Source organism: Neoarius graeffei, chromosome 7 (assembly GCF_027579695.1).
Source record: "Neoarius graeffei isolate fNeoGra1 chromosome 7, fNeoGra1.pri, whole genome shotgun sequence".
Lineage (NCBI taxonomy): Eukaryota > Metazoa > Chordata > Actinopteri > Siluriformes > Ariidae > Neoarius > Neoarius graeffei.
Window position 1 is genome coordinate 17,512,717 of NC_083575.1, and position 23,339 is coordinate 17,536,055.

The following is a 23,339-nucleotide window of genomic DNA, read 5'->3' on the forward strand; positions in this document are numbered from 1 at the left end:
TTATTTTTGAAAAGAGTATTTGAAATAATTTTGGTTTATTTTTTGTTTTGTTTATGTTCAAGATAACAAAAGCTCAAACCTTTTACTGTTTTCCTTAGTTTAGGGGTGTTTAGTGATTTAGCTAAAAGTGCTGACTGCAAAGTTGAATTCTGGGCAAAATGTTCTATTGCTGTTGGAGTTTTGAGATGTTTCGCTGCTGTGCACACTGTGTATCCTATGTGTAAATGTTTTGCTGTGATAAAATGCATTTTACGATTCCGGAGATTGACAAAGCAACTGAGCAACAATATCACGTCACCACCATGGGGTGGGTTTGACCTACGTTTTTTGTTGGTTGTCCTTCATGTCTGAAGAAGACTTGTGTTGTGTGGTTCATTTGTGGCTTCTCATGTGGCTCTGCAGTCCAAATCTGGAAGCACAAAGTCTTGAACAGATGGAGCACTGGAATTTTGATGATATAACAGCTGTTGAATGTGCTCTGTGGCATCTCTTGTGCCTCGACGAGTCTCTGCCACCGTTTGTCCTCAATTTGTGGAGGCTCCATGGGTCAGTGTGTGCCAGCAACTTCTGTCACTGAAACCTCCAGTTTCCTGGGCTCAATGTCGCACCACTGGAGAGTCCCCTTCAAGGTGTCTTTGTATCACTTACATGGACGGCCTTGCTTCCTTCTGCCATGCACTAACTCACCATACCGCAACTGGTGGAGAATGCGATGGTCTTCCATCCTGATGACGTGCCCCACCCAACAGAGTTGAGATTTGACCAGGGTGGCTTCAATGCTGGTGCAGTCTACCCTTTCCAGGACTTGCAGGTTGATGACTCTGTCTTGTCATTGGATGCCAAGCACGGAGCAAAGGGCATGCATGTGGAAGCTCTCCAGCTGTTTGATATGTCTGCGGTACAGAGCCCAGGTCTCGCAGCCATAGAGGAGGGATGTCAGGACAACAGCTCTGTACACTTTTACCTTTGTGGAGAGCTTGACACCGCGCTAGTTGAGTACCCTGTTGCACAGTCTTCCCAGTGCCTGGCTCACCTTGCTGATCCTGGAGGTTATCTCTCTGTCCAGTGATCCATCATTCGAGATAATGCTTCCCAAGTACTTGAAGTTATGGATGTTTGTTTGTTTGTTTGTTTTGTTTTTAAGCAGTGTGCCGCTGATGCTTGGGTCCAGTGAGACGGAGTCTGGAGCTGGCTGGTGCAGCACCTCTGTCTTACTTAGGTTGATGGTAAGCTTTGGATGCCTCAGAAAACTCGTTAAGCACTGTCTGCAGGTCTCTGTTCTTATGTGCCAGGAGGGCACAGTCATCAGTGAAGAGGACTTCCTGTATGAGTCTTTGGAGGCATTTGGTCTTAGCATTTAGGTGCCTGAGATCAAAGAGTGAGCTATCCAGACGATATGTGATGTAGACACCCTCTTCAATGTTCTGAACAGCATGTGACAGCATGCAGGTGAAGAACAGGTTGAAGAGGACAGGGGCTAGAACACAGCCCTGTTTCATGCCATTTGTGATGGTGAATCCTTGTGATGGGTCACCACTGCAGAGGACCTGCCCTGTCATGTCATCGTGTCCTGTCATGTCATCTTCACGAATCTGGGAGGACAACCATATTTTTCCAGCACTGTCCACACGACCTCTCTGTTAAGTGTCAAAGTCAAGTTTATTTGTATAGTGCTTTTAACAATAAACATTGTTGCAAAGCAGCTTTACAGAATTTGAACTACTTAAAATATGAGCTAATTTTATCCCTAATCTATCCCCAGTGAGCATGCCTGTGGCGATGGTGGCAAGGAAAAACTCCCTCAGACGACATGAGGAAGAAACCTCGAGAGGAACCAGACTCAAAAGGGAACCCATCCCCATCCGGGCAACAACAGACAACATGACTATAACATTAACAGTCCTAACATAAAGCCAGCTTCGTTGAAGCTATAAACCCCCCACCAACGGAAACCCGAGTGCAAAACCGTTCACAACAACTGCAGCCCTAAAGTCAGCTACGGTCCCCAGCCACAAAAGCACCACTGCAAGAGTACAGAGTGTCCTCCAGGCATGACCCCCAACTGTCCACATGGGGCCGCCCTCCACAGGAGCGATGCGATGAGACTCCAACCAGACACAGGGCACCAGGATGGATCAGGCAGGTCCGAGGAGCAGAAGAGGTCAGCATCTTGATCCCAGGACCAACATGTAACTCAGAGGGACAGATTTGGGGGGGAAGAAAGAGAAAGCCCAGTGTCACCTGAATAAGTAGGAACAGTATACATATTGCACTGAGTACAAGCAGGGACTCCGGCAACTAACTATGACAGCATAACTAAAAGGGGAGAGCCAGAAGGTAACACAGGCATGAGGGAGCCCCAGGACATAAAGCAGCCAGCCACTACACAGTCAACAAACTCGAGTGAGCAAGCGAGTGGGGACTGACAGCATCCATACATCCCAGTTTACCAAAACACACTATGTCTGAGGACCCTCCAGATCTACACCTTTACCTCATAAACACCATTAACAAAAGGCTTGACTAAACAGATATGTTTTCAGCCTAGACTTAAACGCTGAGACTGTGTGTCTGATTCCTGAACACTACTTGGAAGGCTGTTCCATAACTATGGGGCTTTGTAAGAAAAGGCTCTGCCCCCTCATGTAGCCTTCACTATACGAGGTACCAGCAGATAGCCTGCACCTTTTGATCTAAGTAGGCGTGTCAAAGGCCTTCATCAGGTCTATAAAGATGGAGTAGAGGGCTTTGTTCTGCTTGATGCATTTCTCCTGCACCTGTCTTACAGTGAAGATCATGTCCACAGTGCTGCGCCCTCATCTAAAGCCACACTGTGCCTCGGAGAGATTTCTTTCGGAGGCAGTGAGTCTGTTTTAGGAGGATGCGAGCGAGGATCTTGCCTGCTATTGAGAGAAGTGATATGCCCCTGTAGTTTCCACAGTCAGCTTTGCTTCCCTTGTTCTTATAGAAGGATACAATAAGAGCATCATGGAAATCCTCAGGCATATTCTCCTCAATTCATATGCTTTGCAGAACATTTTGGAAAGCCTTCAGAGCATTTGGGCCCGCTGCTTTGTAGACCTCAGCTGGAATGTTGTCTTTTCCTGATGCCTCACCAGAGTTCATGGATGATATGGCCTTTTCTGTCTCACTGATTGAAGGCAGCATATCCAGTTCTTCAAGGACAGGCTGTTGAGGGATCTGTTGAAGTGCTGTTGGTTCGACAGTTGAGGGCTGGTTGAGCAAAGTGGAAAAGTGTTCAGCCCAGCGTTTTCAGTCCTTCCTGGTCTTTGATCAGGCACGATCCATCTGAGGACAATAGTGGGGAGCAGCCTGATCTTGTTGGACCAAAGACTTGCTTTAGGGCATTGAAGAACTGCTTTGTGTTGTGGGTGTCGGCATAGAGCTGATCTTCCTCCGCCTTTTCCTGCCACCACTGGTCCTGTATTTCCTTCAGTTCTTTTTGCACCTTGGTCTGCAAGTTTTTAAATTTGTCAATCATGTGCCAATGTTTGGATCTGGGATGCATCCAAATGGTTTTGTACTTGTCTGCAATGCGAAACATGAGGTTAGTGATGCACAGGCCATGCTCTGCACACTTGCTTAGAAGTAGCAGTCCATTGCTGTTCAGTTTTCCCCCACCATGCCTCCCAAGCACACTGTCTCAGCTCTGGTAGTCCTGTTCTACCATTAAAGTCACCGAGGATGACTAGCTTGTCGCTGGCAGGAGTTGAACTGATGATCTGGTCCAGGTCTTCGTAGAACTGCTCCTTGGCATTTTCTGAGCTTGTGAGAGTTGGTGCAAAGGCACTAATGATGGTAATGTGCTGGGACTTTGAGAGCAGGAAGTGAAATTTCATGATGCGCTTATTAAAACCAGATGGTAGAGTAGTGATTGTTTTTCAGTAGTGCTGTTTGTGATTATTACCCAGACTGTACGCTGCAAAAAGTGGAAGGATATAGTATCTCATATAATCAATCTTTACAACCGTGCTGAGCAGAAAAGTATCTCAGAATGCACAGTGCAAAAAACGATAACTGAAAAGTTCTTGCTTTAGGGCATTGAAGAACTACTTTGTGTTGTGGGTGTCCGTTTATCAATATCACGTAACCACCATGGGGCATGTTTTGACCTACGTTTAACCAAAACAAATTGGCATGGGCAAGCATGGTAGACTCCACTCTCCCACCAGCTAAAAGCGAGCAGAAAAAAAGGAAAGCCTGCTTAGTGATTGCAGCTACAAGATAGAGCAAGGTTAGATGTTGTTTTTCTGGACAGATGCACCTAATGTTTTGATCTTACAGAGAAATAAACAATGACACAAAAGCAGTAACTCAGAAAAGATGTATTCATTTCATGGATCTGTTCACAAATGTCAACCACAAATTACTTGTGACTCCAAATTCTCGGAGGTCGATGCAGAGTCATAATGTTTTCTGCACATTGCCATCTTGGTGTGATGCAGTTCCATAATTATACTAATTATTTAAAGCTTCTCATGTTTGGCTGTTTCTGTAGGGCCATACTGTTTACCTCAAGAGATAGGATATTCAGTCCCAAAACGGAGAAAAGCAACCCTCAGCAAATTAAAATGAACAGGATAAAGCGGCTAGAGATAATGAGATGAGATATCTCGTCCGCATGATATTGTTCTTGTGAGACATAGGAAAATGCCATGTACTTGTGTGTGTGTGTGTGTGTGTGTGTGTGTGTGTGTGTATATATAATATTTTTTTTATTTTTTTTTTTATTTCAGATGACTTTGTAATCAGCACCTTTAAATACATGTTTAGTGATGCAACTTTTAGCAAATAACTCTTCTTAACTCTTAAGTTCATTTAACTTTTATTGAAAGGTGTATATTTTAAAGGCACAAATGGATTGAACATGTATCGCCTACAAAATACATGTTATTGCAGAAATATTAGCCTCTGGTGCTAGGAAAGCCTTAAATTAGTTATTTTAGAAAGAGACATGGTTACATTATTAGCACATTTGGTCAGTAGATGAATTGTTCACTTCAATTACAGTCCACAAAACAAGTTTCATTTACAACACCCATTCTAAATTCATTTAGTGGGCTGGACCTTGGCTTTGGATCACAGGCCATGTGTTTCACACCCCTGTCTTAGTTTGTGGTCCTGAATTAGGACACATTTTCATGGCATAATCATGCAACTATAAGTAAAATCATCTCTTTTTCTTTGTAAGGTATTCAGGAGTATGTAGAGGCAGTGTCCTTTCATCATTTCATCAGGTACCGTACCCTGATCAGTCTGGAGGAGATAAACGCCTGTCTTGTATTCATGAGAAATGAGAAGATGGAAACAAAGGTATTTGATTGCTCAAGATGGAAGTGGCATGGAAAGGAGTAGTACAGATGTACTAATGTGCTTTTGATGTGTCTACATGCTGACAGTGATCTGCATAAATACTTATCTAGACTTGATTTATACATATCTATTAGAATGCTGATAATAAAGAGAGAACAAAAAAACAAAATAGATTTTTACATGAATATCATATGCTTTGCCACAAGATTATTGATCTGGGCCATGTTAGTCCAGTTTTATATTTTTCAAACAGCTTCTGGTTGTTCGGGTTACTAATCCTTTTCTGTGTTCTTTATATTGATTTACCCTCATGTGTTTGCATCAGTTATTTTCAAAGTTGGTTTAGGCAAGCAAATGAGCTAAATTACAATATAAATTGTCATACTGCAAGACCATGTCACGCTCTCTGCAAGACCATGTCATGTGGCTCTCTCATTGCCACTTGGATGTTTGCACACTGTACTTCTCATTGCATATTTTATTAGTTTAAATGTGTGTTTGGTCAACACTTGAGACTTACTTAATAGTGTTTTACTACACTTGAAACTTGTGATTTTTGTCTTGTTTTCTATGGCGTGAAATCAAAGTCAGCAGAATCTGAACCTGAATTTGTTTAAGCTTTAAAGAAAAATGTATGTGATGTTATTGGAAAATTTTAATGAGATACTTTGGTTCTGAATTGAATTATTTGAACTTTTTAACCTAAAGTTTGGTTTAAAAAAATTTTTTTTGAAAGTAAATTTGTTAGTACGAAATAAATGTGAATGTCATTCTGAAAGTAAGTGTTAACAATATTGTGATAATAATAATCTTTCATATGATGGACACAAACTACAAAATCTACAAAGTCAAATCCAGGGAAGATATCCAGGCAAGGGTGGCATCAGTTGTTCTGTCCAGCTCATTGAACCCCCAGTGAAACACCATAAGTGGCAGTCATTCACAATATGGTGAATTGTCTGGTCTTGGTGGCCACAGTCACAGGCAGAGCTGTCTGCCATCCCCCATTTATACAGGAGGTGTCCTGTTCTTGCTTGGAGGGTGCATTTGCAGTTCTGCCACTGCTTGCGTGGAAGGCTGAAATAATTTGGCTTCACTGTGGGGTCTGTGATGGTGGTGTGGTTCCAGTTGGAGCTGGTATCTGCCCATGCCCTGCGCCGTTCAGTCTCTGACGTCAGTGTTGTCCAGAGACTAAAGACAACCAGACAGGCTTGCGAGACTTTAAAGCAGATATGCAGAACCTTTTTATTTTTAAATAAATTTGAGTGGATAGTATCTCCATCCTTGACTCTTATATGCTGCATAAATAGGAATAAAAAATATATATATTTTTGAGAGTTAAACTCAACTGCAGAGTTGGCATTTGAGCTGCCCCGCTGAGCTAGCCATGCCTGAGTGCGTGACGTCACTGCGATAACCGGTTTTAAGGTCAAGGCCTTTTACAGCTATAGACCAAAGTCATATAAATAATGTACAACCCCGATTCCAAAAAAGTTGGGACAAAGTACAAATTGTAAATAAAAACGGAATGCAATAATTTACAAATCTCAAAAACTGATATTGTATTCACAATAGAACATAGACAACATATCAAATGTCGAAAGTGAGACATTTTGAAATTTCATGCCAAATATTGGCTCATTTGAAATTTCATGACAGCAACACCTCAAAAAAGTTGGGACAGGGGCAATAAGAGGCTGGAAAAGTTAAAGGTACAAAAAAGGAACAGCTGGAGGACCAAATTGCAACTCATTAGGTCAATTGGCAATAGGTCATTTAACATGACTGGGTATAAAAAGAACATCTTGGAGTGGCAGCGGCTCTCAGAAGTAAAGATGGGGAGAGGATCACCAATCCCCCTAATTCTGCGCCCACAAATAGTGGAGCAATATCAGAAAGGAGTTTGACAATGTAAAATTGCAAAGAGTTTGAACATATCATCATCTACAGTGCATAATATCATCAAAAGATTCAGAGAATCTGGAAGAATCTCTGTGCGTAAGGGTCAAGGCCGGAAAACCATACTGGGTGCCCGTGATCTTCGGGCCCTTAGACAGCACTGCATCACATACAGGCATGCTTCTGTATTGGAAATCACAAAACGGGCTCAGGAATATTTCCAGAGAACATTATCTGTGAACACAATTCACCGTGCCATCCGCTGTTGCCAGCTAAAACTCTATAGTTCAAAGAAGAAGCCGTATCTAAACATGATCCAGAAACGCAGACGTCTTCTCTGGGCCAAGGCTCATTTTAAAATGGACTGTGGCAAAGTGGAAAACTGTTCTGTGGTCAGTCAAATCAAAACTTGAAGTTCTTTATGGAAATCAGGGACGCCGTGTCATTCGGACTAAAGAGGAGAAGGACGACCCAAGTTGTTATCAGAAGCCTCAGTTCAGAAGCCTGCATCTCTGATGGCGTGGGGTTGCATTAGTGCGTGTGGCGTGGGCAGCTTACACATCTGGAAAGACACCATCAATGCTGAAAGGTATATCCAGGTTCTAGAGCAACATATGCTCCCATCCAGATGACGTCTCTTTCAGGGAAGACCTTGCATTTTCCCACATGACAATGCCAAACCATATATTGCATCAATTACAGCATCATGGCTGCGTAGAAGAAGGGTCCGGGTACTGAACTGGCCAGCCTGCAGTCCAGATCTTTCACCCATAGAAAACATTTGGTGCATCATAAAATGGAAGATACGACAAAAAAGACCTAAGACAGTTGAGCAACTAGAATCCTACATTAGACAAGAATGGGTTAACATTCCTATCCCTAAACTTGAGCAACTTGTCTCCTCAGTCCCCAGGCGTTTACAGACTGTTGTAAAGAGAAAAGGGGATGTCTCACAGTGGTAAACATGGCCTTGTCCCAACTTTTTTGAGATGTGGTGTTGTCATGAAATTTAAAATCACCTAATTTTTCTCTTTAAATGATACATTTTCTCAGTTTAAACATTTGATATGTCATCTATGTTCTATTCTGAATAAAATATGGAATTTTGAAACTTCCACATCATTGCATTCCGTTTTTATTTACAATTTGTACTTTGTCCCAACTTTTTTGGAATCGGGGTTGGATGGTGAAAGTAAGAAATCCCATTACCAACTTGCTCAACTAAGACTGATTTGATTTCATTGATTGTGGGTTGACTCTCATTAAAACAGGATAGGTGTTATAACTTATGCAACATGCATGCATTTTCACTGATAAAACATAAAAGGCTAATTAAATAATCAGATGAACTGAGACGATCACATTCTGAAGCAAATTAAATAAATCTTATAGCGGTAACTTATACACAATACAAGTTACATGTCTTAATCTCAATGCAGGTAAACAATGAGGGTTTTTTTTTTTTGTTTGTTTTGTTTTTTATCCAAATGAGAGTTGGAGCTTACCCATCTGTGTTCTCGCTTCTTGAAGGCCAATCTTGTGGCTGATTTGTTTTTAAACAATCTGACTTTCAGTTGTTCATTCAGTTCTCTGTTCATTCACTTCCATGTAAGGGCGAGATGGCAGCAATATCCAGTTTAGAAATCAGATGGCTGGTCCACTCGTCTATTTTGTCCATGCGGAGTACTCCGCCATTACTGCTCGGCTCAGGCAATTACTAAAACCTGGGACAGAATGGGACGTCACTGGTTTTAGCAACAACCACGGGGTTAGCAACAACACTGCCTGAGCGATATATCGTGTCCCGTTCCATCCCGGGTTTTAGCAACAACCCTCAGCTCACTCCTGGAGGACTGGTGCAACTGAACTTTGCTTTTTAAAAAATAATAATAAAATACTTTCCTTTTCTTGTAGTTTTCTTTTTCTTTAATTGTTGGTACTGCACCCTCTTTCAATACAGGCTTATAGCCAACACTCCAACAGATCAGAGGTTTCATACGAGTCTTCAGTAAAATGTGCAGAGCAGAGAGACCACTTCGTAGGTGTCGAATGTGCCCATGAACTTCTCGCAAAATGCATCCAAATCTTTGCAGTTTGAACATTCTTGGACCATGAATGCAACTTAAATCCATCTTCTGTCGTGTTGCTGACACATCTACATGGCATGGCAATAAATTAGCTCAAAATGGAGGATTGGAGTTGCAGTCAGCTCTGTGTTTTAGTATAGCGGAAATGGCGATGAGACCAATTCCTGCTGTGACGTTACGGACGTCAAGGTCATTCACTCAGACCGCTACCTATATGAATCACTTTAATCATAAAAATTATTATATTAGATTTATTGTTCACGCTTAAAACTATTCCTGTGCCATTCTTGAGGTCTCAAGGCATTTATAAACGAAAGTGAGGCCATGGCTCTGCATATATGCTTTAAATGCATGGTCAGCAGGTTATGTCATCATAATGAATGGGAAGGTCAAAGCTGGCCTCAATGGCAATCATGTCCTTTATCATTCTTTCCTTTTTGTGTATGTTGTGGGGGAGTGATGTGAGGGAGGACAGGGAGTCACGGAAGGGGTGTTGATTTCAGTGTCCCTTTGACCACCCGCATTGCAGAGTTCAAGACTGTGTCAACTTGTTTGGTATGGCAGCTGTTGGCCCAGGTTGTTGAGCATTACTCTGCTGTTGAGTAGACTAGGGCTACACTTGCAGTGCGAAGGGTGTTTTGCCTTGGATCCCCAACTGTTGCCTGAAAGCTTCCTGATGTTCACCCTTGACTTCAGCTTGTCAGCTACCCTCTTCAGGTATTCACGATATGTGAGGGTGTGATCAAGCGTGACCCCAAGGTATTTTAGAAGGTCCTCGTTCCTCACCGGCTTGCCACAGAAGGACACTTGTTTGGCATTTGCAAAGTGGTTGCTAAGGTGGAAAGCAGTAATCATTACTGGGGGTGGGGTGGAGTCTCCAGGAGGTGAAGTACTCCTCCATGACTTTCAGGTCTTGGGTCAGCACTCTGCTGATGCCTTTCAAGGAAGTTCCCTGGCAAGCATAAGTAAAGTCATCTGTGTAAGCAAACTTCCTGGATGAGGTTGGTGGTAAATCGCTTACATAGATATTGAAAAGAAGGGGAGCCAAGACAGAGCCTTGGGGGGAGGCTCAAGGTCCTGACAAAGGTCCTGACAGAGCTGGACTGGTTCCCTAGTGATACCTGGAATCTGTTATTACTGAGGATGGATGCAGCACATAAGTAGTTTAGCACTTCAGAATCCTGGTTGCTTTCAGCAGTAGTTCATGTCTCTTACAGTGTCATAGGCTGATAAGACAATAAGAACAAGTCCAGTTTTCTGGGTGTTTTGGAAGCCAGCCTAAATGTTGGTAGTGAGGGCTAGGACTTGATCTGCACAACTTGTGCCAGGTCTGAAGCCAGCTTGTTCTTTTGGCAGGGTGGGCTCTACCAAAAGAGACAGCTGTGCTCAGAGTAGGTGCTCAAATAACTTGTATGTTGTACAAAGGAGGGAAATGGGTTGGTAGCTGGCCATATCTTCCCAGGTTTGAGGAGGGCAGTGATTATGGACTCTGTTCCGACCTGAGGGATGGTTCCAGTGGTGTGGACATACAGTAGGTGAATAAGGCAGCCAGCCAGGTGCAACCCTTTCAGCCAAGATTCTTCAGAAATTCTGGGTAGATCCCATCAACTACTTTATTATTATTATTATTATTATTATTATTATTATTATTATTTGACAGTATATCAACTCATATTTTTGCTATATCTCCATCCATCCATTGTCTGTAGCCGCTTATCCTGTTCAACAGGGTCGCAGGCAAGCTGGAGTCTATCCCAGCTGACTATGGGCAAGAGGCAGGGTACACCCTGGACAAGTCGCCAAGTTATTGCAGGGCTGATACATTTTTATATATCTCATCTCATCTCATTATCTCTAGCCGCTTTATCCTTCTACAGGGTCGCAGGCAAGCTGGAGTCTATCCCAGCTGACTATGGGCAAGAGGCAGGGTACACCCTGGACAAGTCGCCAAGTTATTGCAGGGCTGATACATTTTTATATATAGTGTATAAAATAAATAAAATGGCTATTCCACAAAATTCAGTTGAACATGAGCTGATCGCCGAGTTGGCTATGAGTGGAATAGCTGTTTTTTCTACCCATGTTCATTGGATTTTAAGAGAAACAGCATTTTTTTTCAAATTCAATAAATAAAAATTTCATACAAAACGTTTGACAAAATCATTTCTGCTTAGAATGTAAATGAACCAATGAAATGATTAACGATTTGTGAAAAAAAATGCTATCATAATTCTTGAAAAAAAAAAAGATATGTTCTTACCATCAAATACTTTTATTTCATATTTTTTGCTTTTTTGTATTTTGGGGGTTTTCCTTTTTTTTTTTTTTTTGGCAGTTGGCAAACCAATTTAAAGGTTCATTACTGCCACTGACTGGGCTGGAGTGTGGAACAGGTGATATTGGGGGGAACAAACAAACAAAAACTTGTGTTCTTTTAGCTATTTCTGTTTCTTTTAAATACTTGATTTGATTTACAATTTTTTTTTGGGGGGGGGGGGGGGGAGTTTCGAGTAGTTTTTATTTCATCCATGGTTGGTTCAGCAACACGCTCCTCCATTTTGTTTTTCTCTACTCATGGTATATGAGCTGATATCCTCGTAGTAGAATAGCCAATCAGAGCACGCGATTGATCATATCTAGTGAATATGGATTGTGTGTGTGAGATATATCACTCAATGTCCCACCATGATTATTGCCACCCCTTGTAAAGATTAGTCAAAAGGGTTAGAAAAATCCACCTTTTTGGTGAAGTAACTTCATATTGCATTGAAACAATGAGAAAAGCCCAACCTTTAATTGAAATAAATGTATTCGGAGGTAAGCAAATCCCCCCCCATCAAGAACTTTTCAATAAAAACACATGCCACTGTTATTGGTACCCCTGCATTTAATACTTTGTACAGCTTCCCTTTGCCAGTAAAACAGAACTGAGTCTTCTCTGAATGACATTTTATAAGATTGGAGAATACAGAACAGGGCATCTGGGACTGGTCCTTTTTACAGAATCTCTCCAGATTGTCCAGAGTCCTAGGCCCTGTGCACTGGTGCAGTCTCTTCAGCTTACCCTACAGGTTTTCAGTTGTGTTCTGGTCAGGGGACTGGGGCCATGACAGAAACTTGATTCTGTGGTCAGCTAACCATTTTTGTGTTGATTTGGACATGTGCTTCAGATCATTGTCCTGCTGGAAGCTGGAGAGGTAGACAGATTGATTTAAAATGGCTAGGTACTTCATGGGGTCCATGAGGCCCTGTATCCTAACAAGGTTTCCAGGACCTTTTGGAGGAAAAACGGCCCCCAAATATCACAGAGCTTCCATCATATTTTACAGCTGTGATAGGGTTCTTGTATAGCTATTCTTCTTTTTACTCCAAACCCCCCTCGAGTGTTTACTGCCAAAAAGCTCCATTTTTGTTATATCAGACCATAAAACACAGTTCCCAGTAAATTTGTAGGAGTGTTTCACAGACTTCAGGTGCTTACATTTGCAGTTAACTGACAGAAAAGGTGTTTCTGGCATACCTTTCAAATAATTTGTTGGCATGGAGGTGGCATCTGATTGGTGTTTTTGGAGACTTGGAAACCCTTTTTCTTGTAATTCACTGTAAGACTTTGAGCGGGTGGGTGGAGCACAAATGTACGGCAGGACAGAACTGAATTGAGAACTCTTTATTGTGACACTTTTCAGTTGACACAATCTCCCAGACGCGCGCGCGCGCCCATCACTCATCTGGTTGGGGAGAGAGCTCTCTTCTTCTGTTCTCTCTCTACTTTTATCAGGCGTGGTCACTGGGGAAGACACAAACACAGGTTAATTGACATCAGGTGCAGTGATTCTGCCACTTACCTTCCCTGACTCCGCCCTCCGGTCACAGACCAACGCTTGACCATGCCCCCGCTGCCACATACCCCCACCGCCCGACTCAGGCCAGGCAGCCATCCGGCCTGCAGCAGCCAACTCCCCCCCCCCCCCCCCCCCCCGGACGGGAGAGGAAGTCCGCCATGACCATCTGTGCCCCCGGCCTGTGGATCACCTTGAAGTTGAAGGGTTAGAGTGCCAGATACCAACGGGTGATCCACGCATTGGCATCCTTCATGCGGTGGAGCCACTGGAGGGGCGCGTGGTCCGAAAAGAGGGTGAAAGGGCATCCCAGCAGGTAGTAGCAGAGGGCAAGGACCACCCACTTGATGGCTAGGCACTCCTTCTGTATTGTGCTGTAGCACCCCTTACGCACTGACGGCTTCCTGCTGATGCTGTAGCACGGGGCGATCCTCCACCTCCTGGAACAAAACAGCCCCCAGCCCTCTGTCCAACACGTCCGTCTGCAACATAAAGGGGAGAGAAAAGTCAGGGGAGTGTAACAGTGGCCCCCCCCACACAGTGCAGCCTTCACCTCAGAGAAAGCCCGCTGGCATTGCTCCGTCTACTGGACCGGATCTGGTGCCCCCTTTTTAGTGAGCTCAGTCAGCGGGCTGGTGACGTCCGAATAATTAGGTATAAACCTATGATAGTAGCCAGCCAGCCCCAGGAACTGTCTCACCCCCTTTTTGGTCTTGGGCCTCGGGCAGGCCGCAATCACTGCTGTCTTATTAATTTGGGGATGCACCTGCCCATTGCCCAAGTGGAAGCCTAGATACTGTACTTCCACCCGCCAAATCGCACACTTCTTCGGGTTGGCCGTGAGACCCGCTTGCCTCAGCGACCCAAGGATGGCCCTCAGGTGTTGCAGATGCCGCGGCCAGTCATTACTATAGATTATTATGTCGTCTAAGTATGCGGCCGCGTGGGGGCGGAGGACCCTGTCCATAAGCTGCTGGAACGTAGCGGGCGCCCCAAACAGCCCAAAAGGAAGTGTGACAAATTGGTGTAAGCCAAACGGTGTGGAAAAGGCCGTTTCTTCTCGGGATAGTGGAGTCAAGGGGATCTGCCAATAACCCTTTGTCAAATCCAGTGTCGAATAAAAGCGAGCCGTGCCTAGTCAATCCAGCAACTCGTCAATACGAGGCATTGGGTACGCATCGAATTTAGACACCGCGTTGACTTTTCTATAGTCCACACAGAACCGGACCGATCCGTCGGCCTTGGGAACCAAGACCACTGGGCTGGTGGCTGTGCACTACCACCCCCAGGGGCTTCTCAATGTGGTGTTCTATGAGGTGGGTGCAGCCGGGCAGGGGTGAGAACATGTCTGAAAATTCGGTCTGCAACTGGGCAACCTCCGTGAGTTGGGTCAGGGAGAGGTGGTCTCCACAGGGGACCGGAGAGGTACGCGATGTCAATGTTCCCTTTTGAACCTCTGGCCCCAGCTCTGCCTTCTCCGGAACCAACGACAGCAACACCACGGGGACCTCCTCATTCCAGAGTTTGAGTAGATTGAGGTGGTAAATCTGTAGCGCCCCACCCCTGTCCGTTCGCCTCACCTCATAGTCAACGTCCTCGACTCGCCGTGTGACCTCAAAGGGTCCTTGCCACTTGGTGATCAATTTGGAGCTTGACGTGGGCAACAGTATGAGGACTTTATCTCCCGGTGCAAACTCCCTAAGGCGCGTACCCCTGTCGTACAGGCAGATTTGCCGTTCTTGGGCCTGCCGCAAATTCTCCTGGGTTAGGTATGCGTGTGTGTAGTTTTGCATGCAGGTCAATAACGTATTGGATTTCATTTTTGCTTGGTGAAGGTCCCTCATCCCAATTTTCATCTAGGATGCCGCGCGGCTTACACCCATATAATAATTAGAACAGGGAGAACCCCGTGGAGGCTTGTGGGACCTCTCGCACTGTGAATAACAGGGGTTCGAGCCATTTATCCCAATTGCGTGTGTCCTTGCGTACAAACGTTTTAATTATATTCTTAAGGGTGCAATTGAACCGTTCGACTAAACCGTCCATTTGTGGGTGATGAATGCTGGTGCGGATCGGCTTACTTCCCAGTAACCCATACAGTTCGCGCAGTGTGCGTGACATAAATGAAGTGCCTTGATCAGTCAGAATCTCTTTGGGGATTCCGACTCGGGAGATGACGTGGAAGAGTGCTTCTGCAATACTGCGTGCTGAGATATTGCAAAGAGGTACTGCTTCCGGGTATCGCGTTGCATAGTCCACCAGAACTAAAATAAAGCGATACCCTCGTTGACCGATCTAATGGCCTGACGAGATCCATCCCAATTCTTTCGAACGGGGTCTTGATTAATGGTAGAGGGTGTAAAGGCGCTTTTGGAATAGCCGCTGGATTTACTAACTGGCATTCGCGGCACGCCGTACACCATCTACGGACATCGCCACGAATCCCTGGCCAATAGAACTGGGCCATTATTCGGGCTAGTGTCTTATCCTGCCCCAAGTGTCCAGCCATGGGACACTTCTTCTCTTTCCCATGCTGATGGATAACTAAGGGAATTTTGCCTCTTTGTCACCTCATGTTTGTATCCCAGTTAATCAGGAAGTCATGGATTATAGTTTGAAAGTTCCTTCACACTCCAGTCAACTCAAAAATGTACAAATTAAATGGGGAAATATGCTTGTTGCATTGTGTTCACTGTAATTTCCAGGGGTGCCAATAATTGTGGAACATGTTGGGGTTTTTTATTTTTCTGAAAATTATTTCTTGAGGTATTTATTTTTCTCTGAATAAATTTCTCAATTAAAGGTTGGGTGGCACATTTGTGAGGAAGAGCTGACTGGATAGGTGCTATGTCATCTGGCCTACAAGTCCCTGCTAAACTGTTGCTAGCAGCAAGCATTAGCATATCATCATCTTACAAACTCTCTCTATGACCTTAGAGGTATGTTGTGATTGGCCAGGACTGAGTTAGACTGAGGCTTATTTGCTTTTTCTGAGTGTCCTGAATATTTTTCATAAATTCCAAGACCTGAATTTTTATGATTTTCAATTTTGAACGGCTTAAATTTTTAATACCAGAATTTTTTTTAAACCTAAAATTTCAAGACCTAAATTTAAAATAAATTATTTCAGAACCTAAATATTCAAATAAATTTTTCACATTGAAAATGTTCAATAACATCACATTACACATTTTCTTTCAAATGTTCTCCCATCTCTAATTTCACTCCATAATTTTCCTCTCTTGTTCACCTTCTTTGTCACTGTGTGATGATGGTGTTTTTAGGTACTCTTCAATGTACAAATGCTCATTATGTGACCTCCTCTCTGGTTCAGGTTTGTGGCAGGGGTTTGTGGCCAGGAGCCTGTGTGTTGACTTTCCAAGTTACACCAACCGACTACCTTTTGGGTGTGGCTGATCTGACTGGTGAGCTGATGCGCATGTGTATCAGCAGTGTTGGAAATGGTGATGTGGACACACCCTTTGAGCTCAGTAACTTCCTGCGGCAGATCCATGATGGATTTTCTTATATTGGTAATGTGGGTCCTTATGAGGTTTCTAAAAAGTTGCATACTCTCCGACAGAGCCTTGGTAAGGTGGAGGATGCCTGCTATACACTCAGAGTGCGTGGTTCAGAGATTCCCAAACACATGTTAGCTGATGTTTTTTCAAACAAGGCGACAGTGTTGGAGGAAGATGATGGAGCAGTCTAGAGGTCCTATTTCGCTTATGTCTGAAATATGCATGTTGTTGTTGGTTGAACATTATCTATTACATTATGGGAAAATGTTTGCCTATGTAATTGTTTGATTTTAGAGGTCCCGATTATCGCATGATGTAATTCAACCATGAATTTTTTTTTAAAGCATGTCAGACATATTAAGAGATGCCAATAAAGCTCATTTTTGTTATGAACAGGTGTCTGAGCTGTCCTTCACTTTTCATTGCTTTGAAAATTGCATTTTTATCTGTGAGTTTAAATGTTTTAATCTCTTTCACATTATGTTGAGTGTTCTATATAAGATGCCTATGAGTAATTGTTATGCTTGAGTGACTGACTGTATATTATACATAGGCTGTAGGTATAAATATCATGCAGTATCCCAGACACCAAAGAGGCTTCTGACCTGGTTTAGTACATCATTTGAACTGTCCTGTGATGCATAGAAAAAGGTTTTAGTTCTTATTGCTTTCTCTTAGTGGCAGCAGCCTTGAAACTTGACTAACTTGAATTCAAGTTCTTTATTCTCACAAGCAACTGGTTGTGTGAATAAATAACTTGGATTCAAGTTAATTTATTGTTTGCACAGTATGCCAAGAGAGGAGTTAATGTTGGCAACATCCCTATTTGGGCATTTTAATAGTATAGGGTCCCTTTACCAACATCACAGATTTTTGTTTATCACATGGCGTCTGCTATATTGCTGGGCAAACAAAGAAACATGTGGAGGTCGTGTGCCGGGGCTTTGCTGGGCGGTTGCTCTGGAGAGCCCTTGGGCTGCTAGGGATCGAAGGGCTCGCTAGGAAGTGGCTGGTAGCCAACACCAGTAAACAAACAGAGGCAGCATCAAGATGGATTTGGATACAGTGGGAGGTGCGGTGGGAGAGCCAACTGGTGAAAAATTAACATCATAGAGTTGGGTGGTGTTCAGCAGGGGCAGATCCAGGATTCTGGACCTGCTGTCGAGCCCCCCCGAGGTGTCGTGGGCTTAAATATGATGAAACACCAAGGAAGGGTGGTGCCCACCTGAAGATCTGCTGATGCCACCTGGCTTATGATCTGCGGTCAAGTTTCGGCTCAGGGAGGAGGACGGCCCTGCCATGCAGAGTCCCGAAGGTGCCTGGAAGGGAGGAAGGACAGACAGAGAGAGAGTGTGATGCCACTGGCTCACAGATGGCGCAGGGGTGAGTACCTGTGAAGGCGAGCCAGTCACGATAAACCCTTATCGTATTCCGCATATTATTCTCTGGAAGACCCAGTGACCATTTGGAAAGATGAGTTGGCGACCGAGGAAGAATGGTGACAGCGAGGAAAGACTGCTGACATTTGGGAAAGACCAGAGCCAGGGTGTGGAGGCTTGGCAAGCCGAAGCACATCCTTTGTGTGGAGGAATCCACTACAATCTGCTATGGAAAGTACATTACAAGATACCCCCGGGGTCGGGCGAGAGCGGGGGAGGATGATCAACCCACAGGACAGACTAATGTTACGACCACCCATGACGGACAATCGACTATGAAACAGCTTACCAATGAATCCCGGGTCTGCAGATGTGGGGAGAAATACAAAAATGAGAGGGGTCTGAAAATTCATCAGAGCATGATGACATGCCTACAAAATGAAAATAATGTGCAATGCACAGGACAACCTGGTAAGACAGAGGAGAGGCCAGGGCAGGACGCAAACCACAGTCCCCAGAAGCTCCAGGCATATGACGATGAGGGGGGTAGGAGCAGCATCTCTGATGTGACAGAAGAGACAGGTCACCAGAGTGAGAAGTCAGTCAGGACACTGGACGAGCTGGGCAGCATGCCTGTGCAGAAGGTGTCCGGAAAGAATGAGTGAACTGGCCAGCCGCAGCTTCAAGGAAGGAATGGGAGAAGTTTGCTTGTGATGTGGACCAAGTGCTGGAAGCAGCGATTGCAGGAGATGTGGGGAGGAAGCTCAAGGCCATGGCGACAATCATCTGGAGCACAGGGGAATGAAAGAGCGGAAAGGCTGAGGAAACATCCAGCCCAAGGAAAACAGACGCCTGAAGGAGATGGGAATCCTGAGAGTGGATCTGTGGAGAGTGAAGAAGGCCTTTCGCGAAGCAACAGCAGAGGAGAAACCAGCACTCTCAGAAATTCAAGACGACTTTTGAGGGAGCGCATTAAGATCTTGCGACGAGCGGAGTGTCATCGCAGGGCCAGGAAGAGGCGGTTGAACGAAAGGGTAGATTTCACCAAGAACCCATTCAAGTACTTGTCGAAACTCCTGGGAGACAAAAGATCTGGGGAGTTGCAAGCAACAAAAGAAGAGGTGGAGGAGTATCTTCGTCAGGCCCATAGCAACCCTAGAAGGGAAGACAGCCTGGAAGAGATGGAGAAGCTGTTTCGGCTCAGGGAGGAGGATGTCCCTGCCATGCAGAGTCCCAAAAGTGCCTGGAAGGGAGGAAAGACAGACAGAGAGAAAGAGAGAGTGATGCCACTGGCTCGCAGATGGCGCGGGGTGAGTACCTGTAAAGGCGAGCCAGTCATGATAAACCCTTATCGTATTCCGCATATTATTCTCTGGAAGACCCAGTGACCACTTGGAAAGATGAGTTGGCGACCGAGGAAGAATGGTGACTGGTGCTGAACCAACCTTTCCCTTCAAGGTAGAGGAACCAAGCTGGCAGGACGTCAACAACTTCTTCCTCAAGATGGCCAGAGGGAAATCAGTTCCAGGGCCCAACACCATTCTGTACAAGGTGTACAAATGTTGCAAAAGGCTCAGGAAGTGACTCTGGAAGCTACTAAAGGCAGCATGGAGGAAGAACTTCCTCGCTGATGAGTGGTTGGTTGCTGAGGGATGTTTCATTCCTAAAGAAGAAAACTCTACTGGGATTAAACGGTTCCGGACCATCTTGTTTCTTAATGTGGAAGCTAAGATCTTCCTAGGGATTCTGGTGAAGAGGTTGACCACCTTTATGTTGGATAATGGGTACATGGACACTTCAGTCCAAAAAGGTGGAGTCCCAGGGGTATCTGGCTGCCTCGAGCACACTAGCATAATCTCTAAGATAATTGAGGACGCAAAGAGGAACAACGGTGACCTGGCAGTTCTATGGCTCGATCTAACAAATGCCTATGGAACGATATCCCACAAGCTAGTGGAATTGACCCTGAAGACCTACCATATCCCAGAGCGGTTCCAGAAGCTCTTGCAGTGTTACTTCGACAGGTTCAACATGCGTTTCACCTGTGGAGATTTCACCACCGACTGGCAGAGGCTAGAGGTTGGCATGGTCACTGGGTGCATAATCTCGGTCATCCTGTTTTCTGCGGCAATGAACCTTCTCGTAAAGTCAGCAGAGAAGTTGCATCGAGGTGCAGTACTGGCAAGTGGCATCTAAATGGTGCCAATTAGAGCTTTCATGGATGACCTCACCATTACAAATGGATCAGTGCCTGAGGGAAGATGGATTTTGGAGGACTTGATTGAGGTCACTAATTGGGCAAGGATGGAGTTCAAGCCAACAAAATACAAAAGCCTGGTACAGAAGAAGGGATGTGTCCAGGACCGGTTCCACTTCAAAATAGGAGAGAACATCATTCCAACTATCAGAGAAAAACCTGTGAAGAGTTTGGGGAAGTGGTACAAGGCAGACCTTAATGAAAGGCAGATTGTGAAGGGAGATGCTTGTCCAGGCAAAAACCTGGATGAAATCTCTGGAGAAGAGTAGCCTGCCTGGCAAGTATAAGGCCTGGGGGTACCAGCACGGCGTACTCCCCAGACTGCTCTGGCCACTTCTCGTCTATGGAGGTACCCATCTCTACTGTTGAAGGGCTGGAGAGGAAAATGAACACCTACCTGAGAAGATGATTGGGCATCCCAAGAAGCTTCTGCTCCATTGGTGTGTACAGCAGAGGCAGCAAGCTGCAGCTGCCCATAATATCGGTGGTGGAAGAGTACAAGGCAACAAAAACACGCCAGGCTTTGTGCTAAAGATGAGAGAGTGCGCCAGGCAGACATTGTCGTTCGGACAGGTCGCAAGTGTCCAGCCAGCAGAGCACTGAGGGAGGCAGAGGACTGGCTGCATCATGCTGACATCATTGGGTCAGTCGCCCAGGGAAGGCTTGGTCTGGGCTGCTCCACTAGATCAAGCTAGAAGAAAGCTGGCCCAAAGGAGAAAAAGAAAGACAGAAAGAAAGCACAACTTTATTCATCACACACTTGTGAAATTTCCTCTGTGTTTAACCCAGCTGAAGCAGTGAACACACAAATGCGCGCGCGCACACGTGAGCAATGAGCACACACACACCCAGAGCAGTGGGCAGCCATGCTAACAGCACCCGGGGAGCAGTTGGGAGTTAGGTGCCTCACTCAAGGGCACCTCAGCCCAAGGCCATCCCATATTAACCTAACCTGCATGTCTTTGGATTGTGGGGGAAACCGGAGCACCTGGAGGAAACCCACGCAGACACGGGGAGAACATGCAAACTCCACACAGAAAGGTCCTTGCCGGCTGCTGGGTCTGAACCCAGAACCTTCTTGCTGTGAGGTGATCGTACTAACCACTGAGAGGTCTGAAAGGCAGAAGAAAGCCGGCACGTCAAGGCTGCTGGATGAGGTGGGAGAGTGTGAAAGAGAGGGCCCTGACTTGGCAGGACATCTGGAGCATGGAAGGCCATTGGATAAAGTTCTTGCTGTGTTCCACTTACGATATCCTGCCCACTCCATCAAATCTCCATACATGGGGATTGGCAGAGAGCCCGAGCTGCACACACTGTGGAAGGCCAGCCAACTTTGAACATGTTCTCTCCTCATGTCCCTCAAGCTTGGCAGATGGCAAGTACCGGTGGTGACACAAGATCCTGCCACAGTTGGCGGAAGGGGTGGAGCAGGCCAGGAAGAAGGCAAGGCAGCTTTCTCGTGGACCCCAGTTCATCCATTTCATCAGGGTGGGGGAAAGTGCAGTGGCAGAGGTGAGGAGTAAAGGGGTGCTGGCCACAGCAAGCAACTGGGAGATGCAGGCCGACCTGAAGAAGCAGCTCAAATTCCTGGAGGAGATCACCCACACTTGCCTCAGACCAGATATCGTCTTCTGGTCGAAAGGAACCAAACAGGTGGTGCTCATCGAGCTGACAGTACCCTGGGAAGAAAGGATGGAGGAGGCCCATGAGCGTAAGCTCAAGAAATATCAAGCCCTTATCGTCAAGAGCCAGCAGAATGGATGGAAGGCCTGGAACCTGCCGGTGAAGGTCGGCTGCCAGGGCTTTGCTGGGCAGTTGCTCGGAAGAGCCCTTGGGCTGCTAGGGATCGAAGGGCTCGCTAGGAAGCGGCTGGTAGCCAACACCAGTAAACAAGCAGAGGCAGCATCAAGATGGATTTGGATACAGCGGGAGGTATGGTGGGAGAGCCAACCAGTGAAGAATTAACATCTTCATAGAGTCGGGTGGTGTTCAGCAGGGGCAGATCCAGGATGCTGGACCTGCCGTTGAGCCCCCCCCCCCCCCCCCCCCCCCCCCCCCGAGATGTCGTGGGCTTAAATATGACGAAACACCAAGGAAGGGGTGGTGCCCACCTGAAGATCTGCTGATGCCACCTGGCTTATGGTATGCAGCCAAGTCTCAGCTCAGGGAGGAGGACAGCCCTGCCATGCAGAGTCCCGAAAGTGCCTGGAAGGGAGGAAAGACAGCGAGAGAAAGCGAGGGCGATGCCACTGGGTCGCAGATGGCGCAGGGGTGAGTACCTGTAAAGGCAAGCCAGTCGCGATAAACCCTTATCATATTCCACATATAAACATAGCCATGACAGTTAATAATGAAACTCGAGATGACTGCAGTCAGTACAATCTCTCTGAAACAATGAAAAAAATGTATATTTTACCAGATGGTCATGTTGCATCCAAAAGCTGAAACGTGGGCAGCACAAATCCATATAATTTACCCCCAAAATGTATGTATTTATTCTGCCCACTGCACTCACTCTCTGTGTCTGTGCATGTGCGCAGTCACTGCTTCAGATAGGTTAAATGCAGAGGAGGAATTTCGCCATGTTTGAGTGTACATTTGACAAAAATAAAGGCTGCTTCTTTACCCACAAATGTATTTTTTCCACTTGAAAAGTGTATAGCCAACCAGATACTAGATTTGGGACATGACGACATCCTGATCTATTTCGTATTTGGGATTTCTAAATACACTAGAGAGATGCTAATAGCATGTGGAAGTACAGATGCCTACTAATATTTCGAGGCAGGTTTTGTGCATGCTATAGTTTTTGTGCATGTTATAGGAAATTCCCAATAAAGTAAAATACCATATCATGACAAGAGTAAGCTCAAACATAGACTTCTAATAGAAGTAAACAAGCCAGGGTCTATATCTAGAAGAACAACTTTATCACATGTACACTTAAGCACAGTGAAATGCCTCTCTGCATTTAACCCATCTGAAGCAGTGAACACATGCATATGCGCACACACCCAGAGCAG

At 45.3% G+C, this 23,339-nt stretch overlaps 1 protein-coding gene across 1 annotated transcript in view; it reads left to right on the forward strand.

The window, feature by feature from the left end:
• The window catches only part of tsnax (translin-associated factor X), a 45,087-nt gene extending 22,730 nt beyond the window's left edge, over nucleotides 1-22,357 (forward strand). The window contains exons 6-7 of the mRNA XM_060925342.1: nucleotides 5,213-5,334; nucleotides 16,494-22,357. Coding sequence (XP_060781325.1) covers nucleotides 5,213-5,334; nucleotides 16,494-16,871 — 500 coding nt within the window. The 3' untranslated portion in view covers nucleotides 16,872-22,357. The remainder of the gene's footprint in view (nucleotides 1-5,212; nucleotides 5,335-16,493) is intronic.
• The last annotated feature ends 982 nt before the right edge of the window (nucleotides 22,358-23,339 follow it).